This window comes from Camelina sativa, chromosome 14 (assembly GCF_000633955.1).
Source record: "Camelina sativa cultivar DH55 chromosome 14, Cs, whole genome shotgun sequence".
Lineage (NCBI taxonomy): Eukaryota > Viridiplantae > Streptophyta > Magnoliopsida > Brassicales > Brassicaceae > Camelina > Camelina sativa.
The window spans coordinates 6874235-6883635 of NC_025698.1; the positions used below are offsets into that span (position 1 = coordinate 6874235).

At 41.0% G+C, this 9401-nt stretch overlaps 5 protein-coding genes across 9 annotated transcripts in view; 3 read left to right on the forward strand and 2 right to left on the reverse strand.

Annotated features, from left to right (window-relative positions):
- Positions 1 to 1491, forward strand: LOC104743304 (ankyrin repeat-containing protein ITN1-like). The gene is made up of 2 exons (XM_010464400.1): positions 1 to 432; positions 582 to 1491. The coding sequence occupies exons 1-2, from the start codon at positions 1 to 3 to the stop codon at positions 1362 to 1364; spliced, it is 1215 nt and encodes a 404-aa protein (XP_010462702.1). The 3' UTR covers positions 1365 to 1491.
- On the forward strand, positions 1542 to 3659 carry LOC104740114 (ankyrin repeat-containing protein ITN1-like). Of its 3 annotated transcripts, none has more exons than XM_010460641.2 (3): positions 1542 to 1631; positions 2096 to 2702; positions 2787 to 3659. In XM_010460641.2, the coding sequence occupies exons 2-3, from the start codon at positions 2106 to 2108 to the stop codon at positions 3471 to 3473; spliced, it is 1284 nt and encodes a 427-aa protein (XP_010458943.1). In that variant the 5' UTR covers positions 1542 to 1631; positions 2096 to 2105; the 3' UTR covers positions 3474 to 3659. The 3 variants fall into 3 exon arrangements, with proteins under 3 accessions (XP_010458943.1, XP_010458944.1, XP_019091756.1); XM_010460642.2 differs by lacking the exon at positions 1542 to 1631 and adding an exon at positions 1657 to 1914; XM_019236211.1 differs by lacking the exon at positions 1542 to 1631 and having other exon boundaries at positions 1921 to 2702.
- On the reverse strand, positions 3770 to 4986 carry LOC104740115 (AT-hook motif nuclear-localized protein 28-like). Its single transcript, XM_010460643.1, has one exon. The coding sequence runs from the start codon at positions 4867 to 4869 to the stop codon at positions 4183 to 4185; it is 687 nt and encodes a 228-aa protein (XP_010458945.1). The 5' UTR covers positions 4870 to 4986; the 3' UTR covers positions 3770 to 4182.
- Positions 5085 to 7401, forward strand: LOC104740118 (ankyrin repeat-containing protein ITN1-like). The gene is made up of 2 exons (XM_010460644.2): positions 5085 to 6565; positions 6666 to 7401. Exons 1-2 carry the CDS (start codon positions 5969 to 5971, stop codon positions 7338 to 7340), a joined length of 1272 nt encoding a protein of 423 aa, XP_010458946.1. The 5' UTR covers positions 5085 to 5968; the 3' UTR covers positions 7341 to 7401.
- The window catches only part of LOC104740119 (PHD finger protein ALFIN-LIKE 7), a 4566-nt gene continuing 2622 nt past the window's right edge, over positions 7458 to 9401 (reverse strand). Inside the window, exons 3-5 of one of the 3 annotated variants that reach the window (XM_010460645.2) lie at positions 8665 to 8893; positions 8127 to 8253; positions 7458 to 8025 (exon numbers count right to left, since the gene is read on the reverse strand). In XM_010460645.2, coding sequence (XP_010458947.1) covers positions 7759 to 8025; positions 8127 to 8253; positions 8665 to 8893 — 623 coding nt within the window. In that variant the 3' untranslated portion in view covers positions 7458 to 7758. Of the gene's footprint in view, positions 8254 to 8664; positions 8894 to 9401 lie in introns of all 3 variants that reach the window. The other 2 variants (XM_019236212.1, XM_019236213.1) reach the window with 2 other exon arrangements.

Consider the following 9401-nt stretch of genomic DNA (forward strand, 5'->3'; position numbering starts at 1 on the left):
ATGTTGAATCTTAAACCCTCTTTTGCCAGAAAGCTGAACACAAGCGGCTACAGTCCACTGCATCTCGCTGTGGATTATGATCAAAGAGGCTTTGTCTCCAGGATGCTTTGGCTTGATCACAGCCTTGCCCGTGTAAAAGGGAGAAATGGCATCACACCGTTTCTTTCCCTAGTGTTAAGAGGAAAAGCGGATCTTGTGGCAGAGTGCCTCCTAACTTCCCCTGAATGTATCGAAGATGTGAATGTGAATGGCCAAAATGCACTGCATCTAGCTGTGATAAATGACAGATTTGAAGTTCTCCAAGTCCTCACGGGATGGATCCAGAGAATGAGCCAAAAAAATGCTGACTCGATCGAGATCCTTGTTCTGAATAAAAGGGATTTCGGCTACAACACAGCCTTGCACTTTGCAGCTTATAAGAATGATCATCAGGCATGTTTTCTTTTCTTTCAGTTATATTTTTTGTATGTCATATATAAAAGCTCTACCAAGTGACAATGAGTCGAGTTTAAATATGATTATTCTGAATTGAAGAATCTTTCTGATATGAGATTACTAATAGAATGATCTATTTTGTGTAGGTAGTTAAACTTTTACTAGAATGTCGCTTGGTGCAGCGGAACAAAGTCAATGGTGATGGTTTAACATTCCTTGATATCTTAAGAAATCAGGGACAGAGAGCTGCAGGGGCAGAGTTAAGAAGCCAGGGACAGAGAGCCGCAGGTGGAGAGTTAAGAAGCCAGGGACAGAGACCCGTGGCCGTGGGTGTGGACTTGGATTTGGAACAAGTTGTTGTAAAAACCGGGTGTAAAGAGGCAGCTTCAGTGCGAAAATCCAAAGCAAGGTCTGAGTTTTTGAAATCACCAATCACTTTCGTAACATACTGCTCCACGAGCATGAGACGCCTAAGGTCTAAAACTTCTGATGAAGCTCGGGGAGTGTTCCTGATTGTATGCGCTTTGATAATAACAGCCACTTATCAGACTGCCCTCCAGCCTCCCGGAGGTGTACACCAATCTGAGGATGCGAATGCGGGTTCTGTGGTGATGAAACATGCATTCTTCATCCTTCTTTGGGTTTCCAACACCGTAGGTTTCTGCTGCGCTTTATTCTACACCTTTTGTCTCATACCACTTGGTAGTATGTTTGCTACGTGGTTCTTTTGGACTGGGACATCTCTGTGCATTTCTTATGCACTAGCAATGGCAGTAATCTCACCACATCCTCTAGTGTTTCTTTCAGCCACCGTTGCCTTCTTCGTGCTTTTTGCTCTCTTTCTCTTGTTGGATGCTTTTGTAACTGGTTGGCGAAACCATGAGACGGTGGCACCTAAGCCCCGATTGAGCTGGTTTTGGAAGGTTTGATACAACACTACTATAAAAGAGGAGAAGGCTTTGAGAATGCAAACGATTGAAACCTTCAACACATGACACATCTCTCTTATGTATATATAAAATCTTGTATTTTAATGAGTTTCATTAGGTTCTCGGAGTTAATAAATAAGCTTGATACCAAAGCGTTGTATTTAGTGAGTATTGCAGCTGATACTTAAAATCGATCCAAACGTTGCGTGAATGAGAAAATATAGAGAACGAGAAAACATGAAGCAGCCTACAAGCAGCCGGCCAAAGGTATGTTCTGAGGAATCTCGAGGAAGATAAAAAAATATTGGCAACTTATTCAAAAGATCTGTTTGAATAAGGGAATAGTAAAAGTATAAAATTGGTGGATGGAATAATTTTCTTATCAATTAGAGAGCTCCTGTTGACACAGTTGGCAAATATCATATATTGGTAAAATGTCGAGTGGTTAGAAACTCTTTAGGACCCACCTCGTGTGATATGTAATCAACCTCCCATGAGAAAGTTCAATTTAAGGTTCCTGCATCCAAGCTTTTGCTGCTAAAACTCCCAAGTTAGTCACTTTCCTTTTTGTTAAGAGCATATCTAATCTAAATTGTGAGGAACTACAATAGGAAACAAACAAAAAAGTGTTCCTGCCTCTAGTTCTGCTGCACTCTTACAGTCTTACTTTACTGTGTTGATCTTACTGAATGCTATTCTAATCATTTTTCTTGTTTACTTTTTGCTAAAAGCTCCCTCTGTATGGATCCAAGACTTCAACAGGCTGCTGAATCCGGTAGCATCAATGACTTGTATGCTTCGATTGATGAGAATCCGTATCTTTTGGAGAGCATCGATGCCGTACCATTTGTGAACACTCCCCTTCACATAGCTGCAGCTTCTGGGAAAAGAGCAATTGCCGCAGAGATTCTGAATCTTAAGCCGTCCTTTGCGAGAAAGCTGAACACAAATGGGTACAGTCCGTTACACCTTGCTGTGGAAAAGGACCAACAAGAGTTTGTCACGTGGCTGCTCAGGCTTGATCCCGGCCTTTCTCGCGTTAAAGGGAGAGAAGGCATCACGCTGTTCCATCTCCTAGTGATAAGAGGGAACGTCGATCTTGTGGTAGAGTGCCTCATAACTTCCCCTGAATGTATTAAAGATGTGAGCGTGAATGGCCAAAATGCTCTGCATCTTGCTGTGATGAATGATAGGTTTGAAGTTCTCCAAGTCCTTACCGGGTGGATCCAGAGAATGAGCCAAAGAAACGCTCTCCCTACCGAGTATGCTTTTCTGAATAAATCGGATCTAACCCACAACACGGCTTTGCACCTTGCAGCATATAAGAATGATCATCAGGCATGCTTCATTTTCTACAATTTATATCAGCGTTTTCTAGATCATTAGAGAAACAAAGGCAAAGCTTTGAAATTTTTCATGCAGGCGGTGAGACTGTTACTAGAATGTAGGATGGTGCAACGGAACGAAGTGAATGGTGATGGTTTAACATTCCTTGATATCTTAAGAAGACAGGGACATATTGATGAAGGTGGAGACTTGGAACAAGTTGCTCTAAAAACCGGCTGCAAGGAAGCATCTTCTCTGCCAAAAATGATGAAAACGTATGACTTGTTCAAATCACCAATCACATTTTTGGCCTACTGCTCCACACACACAAGACGCATAAGTTCTGACACTTCAGAGGAAGCTCGAGGAGTCTTCTTGATTATATGCACTTTACTAATCACAGCCACTTACCAAACCGCTCTCCAGCCTCCAGGAGGTGTAGACCAATCCGAGGGTCATGCGGTGATGAAACATACATTCTTCATCGTCCTATGGGTTTCTAACACTATAGGCTTCTGCTGCGCTATATTCTACACCTTTTGTCTTTTACCAGCTAGAGGCTTGTTGACACTATGGTTCTTTTATATAGGAGTGCCTCTATGCGTCTCTTATGCCCTTGCAATGGCTGTAATCTCACCCCACCCTTCACTGTTTCTCTCCGCGTGCTTTGCCTTGTACCTGCTGTTTCCTCTATATGTATTGATGGAAGTTTTTGTAAGGCAATGGCGTAGTCATCAGACGGTAACACCTGATCCCCTGTTTAGCTGGTTTTGGAAGGTTTGATACAACATTTTGTCACCTTACTGCAGTAGAATCGGGTACTTTGAAAATGCAAATATACAAATCCGTAAACATATGCAATGTCCATTGTGATAATGTTTCATTCCATGTAATAATTAATTGGCTTTGTATATACATGTTAGTAATGTCATAATGTTCCAGGAAGAAAAAAAAAGAGTGTTTGTGATATCTCGAGTCTTTTCACACTTTATTTATTGTTTCTTACAATTGTTGGTTGGTTCTTTGCTTTGAAGCTTCTGTTAGTTAAAAGTTAAAACAATATCTGCAATTCTTGGCCCCTTGTTCAACAGTGTAATTCGAGTCCATGGTATTCAGTGATAGCTAAAAACTATGGTAGAGAGACCACTAAACCATAACTGAGATGTCCTCTTGTTGGAGAAATCAATTAAGCCATTATAGTAATATTAGCCAACCTCTGGAGAATCCAATAAACAATGCAATAAGATTATAAAATTGAAAAATAAACAATCATCAGAGACAAAAGTTTGTAAATTGGGGAGCATACAAATATTAGTCAAATCAAACTAATATGTGCAGCTTTGACACTGCAGAGTGTAGATAAATCTAAAGAAGAAGAGTGGAGCTTGATTTAAAAATCTAACAAGGATAATAAAAAAGCAAACTTTAGTTGATTCTTGATGATGACGATCAAAAGAAGAAGAAACCCTAGTTAGGAAAGAGATGGATTTGGTCAGTACGGCGGTGGAGCTTTGGCGTGTACATCAGAGCCACCCATCTGGCAACTGTACATCGACTCTCCTCCACTTCCCTCCGCCACGTGTCCAGATACCGGAGGTGATTGGCCCTCCCCTTCCCCCGACACAGCGTTGTTTTTGAGCTCTTCCTCCGCCGCGGGTATCCGGTGATACGAAGGGTTACTGAAACTAGCGGCGACGACGTAGAAAGTACCGGCGGAAACGAGGGGACCAGCGACGAATCCACCAATGACCTGTCCCTGAGGTCCGGCGAGAGAGACGGTGAAGAAATTGGAGACAGGAGGAGACAAGGAGGTACTAGGCGGAAAGAAAGTGGCGGAGATGGAGAGGAGATCGAACTTGCCGTGGAAAGTAATGGTTGAGCCAGGAGCTGCCGGAGAAGGCTGACGCAAAGTGACGTCAGTGACGGAGCCTGAGCCACTGAGGATGCAAAAGCCGATGCCTTTTTGGCGGCAGAAGCGGTTAATGGCTTCAACGACGTCGACACCAGAGGGTACTTGGAGGATGTAAGGACTCATAGGAGGCTCGGAGGTGACAAAGATTGGTGCTTTTGGTTTGTTCTTCGAACCTCGAGGTCTGCCACGTGAACACCGGACCATTTCCATGGAGGAGGAGGAAGGGGAGAGCTGCAAGTGTTGTTTTTGAGGAACCTTCGACAACATTTTGTTTTTATCTTTTGGAGTTTTGTGTTAAATGATAAAATACAAAAGATGCAAGAGAGGTTTGGTATGGGATTGTGATGTATAAAGACGACGACTAGTCTAATCTTATTTGGGATATGGCCAAAAAAGAAAATAATGTATTTTATAAAAAGAGGAGATGGAAGAAGGAATATGAGATTTGAAAGCAACTCACTTTAGCCTTTAGACATAACACATCCATCCATGACTTAGAAATGAGTAGTAAAGTGTTCTTTCCCTCTAGTTCTGTTTGATCTTTACTGAGTGCTCACTCTCTATGGATCCAAGGTTGCAACAGGCTGCTGAATCCGGTAGCATCGGTGACTTTTTTTATGCATTGATTGATGAGAATCCGTTCATATACTGCTCCATCTCCTTGTGGTGCCGAGTGCCTCATAACTTTAATTGTTTCCAAGATGTGCGTGTTAAAGGCGAGGATGCTCTGTATTTTGGCTGTGATGAATGATAGATTGTAACTTCTCCATTTCCTTATCGGATGGATCCAGAGAATGAGCCAAAGAGAGATGCCTTCTTTAGTCCTGGGTATGCTTTACTATTTTCTCTCTGCTCTTGTATCTGCTTAGAGACAAAGATAATCTCCTCTCTATGATGACTCTATATGTTTTGGTAAGGCAATGTGCGGAACCATCAGATAATGGGCAGCACCTGATCCCTGCTTCTGGTTTTGGTTGGTTTGATACAACTCTTGAGAGGACTTTGAGGATGCAAAGATACAACAACCTTTGAACATATGCCATAAATGACTTATGGAGCCAAAATTGTGAAACGTCCAATAAAATGAATTTCATACTGGGGGAGAAATCCAGATGCCAGATGCCAGATGCCAGAGTCCCACTTGTTTTTAAATTGTTTCTTCTTCCACATGTACATGTGGTTTCTTGGGTCTTCAACTCTTTCTTTATTGTTTCTTGCATTGGTTCGTTGGTCCCTTGGTTCTTAGTTAAGGCAATTTCTGCCATTATTGTCTTCTTGTTAAACTGTAATCAATCTTGCTGAATTTAGATCACAATCAGTTTTCTGTCAAAAGGCTCTCTCTCTCTCTCTCTCTCTCTTTCTCTCCATGGACCCGAGACTACTACATGCTGCTGAAACTGGAAGCATCAACAACTTTTATGATCTTATTGATGACAATCCTTACATTCTTGATAACATCAATGCCGTGCCATTTGTCAACACTCCCCTCCACGTAGCTGCAGCATCTGGGAACATACCATTCGCCATGGAAATGCTGAATCTTAAGCCATCGTTTGCTAGAAAGCTGAACACAAGTGGGTATAGTCCATTGCATCTTGCTGTGGAAAAAGATCATAGACAGTTCATAACATGGCTGCTCTGGCTTGATCCTGGACTTGCTCGTGTTAAAGGCAGAGAAGGAATCACACCTTTTCATCTCATTGTCGTAAAAAGAGCTGTAAATCTTGTGGTAGACTGTCTTATGTTTTGCCCTGAATGTATCCAAGATGTGAGTGTGAATGGCCATAACGCTCTTCACCTTGCTGTGCTGAATGATAGATTTGAAGTTCTCCAAATTCTTATAGGTTGGATCCAAAGAATGAGTCAAAGAGATGCTGCTGTCACTGAATCTGATATCTTGAATAAAAAAGATTTATCTTCCAACACGCCTCTGCATCTTGCAGCATATAAGGAAGATCATCAGGCAAGGTTCTTAAACCTTCAATTTTTCTTACTCATGTATGATTTTTTCAATTATACGTTTTGTTTCATAATTAGACCGACTGTATAATATATGTATGCAGGCTGCAAAACTATTACTAGAACGTCAGCTGGTGAAACCGAACGAAGTAAATGGTGATGGTTTGACATTCCTTGATATTGTAAGAAACCAAGAACAGAGTAGAGACTTGGATTTGGAGCTAGTTGTTGTAAAAACCGGGTGCAAGGAGACTGCTTCTCTTCCAAAACTCGAGAAACCTTCCGATCACTTTAAGTCACCAGTCACTTTCTGGACTCATATCTCCATTGGCCTCAGACGCCTAAGGTCCGACACTTCAGAAGAAGGCCGTGCAGTCTTCTTGATTATATGTACTTTGATAATCACATCCACTTATCAAACCGCACTGCAGCCTCCGGGAGGTGTACACCAATCCGAGGGTGGAGGTACAGCGGTGATGAAGCAGACAGTCTTCATCGTCCTATGGGTTTCCAACACTATAGGCTTCTGTTGCGCTCTACTCTACACGTTTTGTCTCCTGCCAATTGGTAGCTTGTTTACCACATGGTTCTTTTGGATTGGAGCGTCTCTCGGAGTTTCTTATGCACTCGCTATGGCTGTAATCTCACCTAATCCTCTATTGTTTCTCTGTGCCGCCTTCACCTTGTACCTGCTCTTTCCTATGTATCTCTTGATGGAAATTTTCATATCCCTGAGGCTGAGCCATCTTAAGGCTGCAATAAATCGAATCTTTATCTGACATAAATGAGACAGAGAGTACTTTGAGAATCCAAAGATATTATTAACCTGTTTGAATGTTATGTTTTACGAGGTAATCAACTCAATTAGTTTCATTAGGCTTTAGGAGCCAAAACTGTAAAATTGTAAAGCAACTAACCAGGAAGAAGAAACTCGTTGACACAAAGTAGAGAGTGCTTAAAGACAGAATTTTCTCAGAAACATAAGACAAATTAGTCATAACATTAACAGCAAAAAAAAAAGAAAAAAAAAAAGAGAAAGAGACATTACTAACTGTAAGCTGTCTCAATCCCATTAAAACTACGCAATCAGAAGCCTTTTGTTTCTTCTTCTTCCCACAGCTAAACTCTTGTTCTGTTGTTTTCTTCGACTGTGAACACTTTCTTCTCTTTCACAGCATCTAATGTTATTGTCACTTTTCAAGCTTTGATTTTCTTGCTGGTACTGCAACTCGGGCATTTGTAATGTTTGATGTTCTCAGCCTTTGCTGGAGTGATCTTCACACATTTTCCATGGAACCATTTCTCACAAGCATCGCAGCATATCCAGAACTCATCTCCTCCATAGTTATCTCCACACGCACCACAAACTGCACCTTGTTCGTCATCTTCCTCCTCACTCTCATCGTCTTCTTTTGGTGGTGGGGACATCTTTGAAGCCTTAGTGTGAGATTCAGAATGACGAGGCTGCATGAGGAAACAAAGGAGTAAATAAAGATAAGAACCCAACAGAGATAGCTAGACTGTGAGGGAAAAGAAAAAAGAATGGAGTAAACAGAAGCTTCTACCTTGGCACCGCTAGATTTGCTTCTGCTACTGTTGTGGTTAGCAGATTGATCCTTGGATTGCTTTGCATTGCCAGTCACAACCTCAAAAATGGTTGGGAGATCATTTATCATCTGGAAGAGCCTCTTCCTGAGAACAATTAACGAGGTCAGAGGCAAGAATACTAAACGATTTGACTCTACAATGTCAGAGAATAAACACAAGGTTCTACAAATTTGAGTTACTAGAGACTCACATAAACATTGAACTTAATATAACTCAGTAAAATTGATTCAGCCTGGTTTGATTCACAACACTTCTGGGTACACTTCTCTCTACTGAAGTTAATGATACAAAATGATAATCACTTCTACAGAGGTTTTTCACAGAACAAGATATCTTGAGTTTAGAGGTGAACCAGAGATTGTAACAACTAACAAGAGTTAATGAGGTGATAAATGCTAGAAACGTTGCAGCTACCATAACGATCATTGTGTAACTTTACCAAACATGTGTACAAGGGAAATTAACATAGAACACTGAGCAGAGAAGGAATCTTACCTCTCATTCTTACCAAATCCAAAACGTGCACCAAAGTAGAATGCAACAGAGATAAGCCACGAATCACTGTGAACTGCAACCAAAGATATCCAATCTTTCTCTAGCATACCATCCCTTGCGAAATTGATGCCTAAAGCTGGTTCAGGAAGCTCGGGGGGAACCTCCTCGACGGGGAGATTAACCTCCCATGTCTCATTCGGAAGTCCGTAAAGACACAAGTTTTCCTTCTCTGCATTAGTAAGAAATAAGTACCCTAAGATGAGAAAGTCATACAGAAAACTAGCTTCATCATAGTTACGTATATGTTGAAACGAACAAACTGTTGAGACAGACAACAACTCTGACAGGAAGATAAAACTACTAATAGAGGAGACAACTAGACAAAGGATCAAGACAACAAATCTACTGCAGATGGGATCTAATAAGAAAGAAGATATCTGAAGTAATCTAACAAAACAATGCAGTTTTCATCACAAATTCTTCCCTACTCCAAACCCAAAAGGAACTCTCTTGCACTTAAAAATCTGAACTTTAGTATAAAAAAACAACTCTTCAAAACCAACTAAACAAGCAAAGAATCAATGCGTTACAAAGCTATAACAAAGACTTAAACATTGGTAACGAGAAAAACTCACCAGGGTCACACTGATGGTAAAACTTCTGAACATCTGCAAAACAAAAAACATGAATCGTCAAATCCAAGCAAATTAAAATTAAACCAAGAACATGAAAGGAGA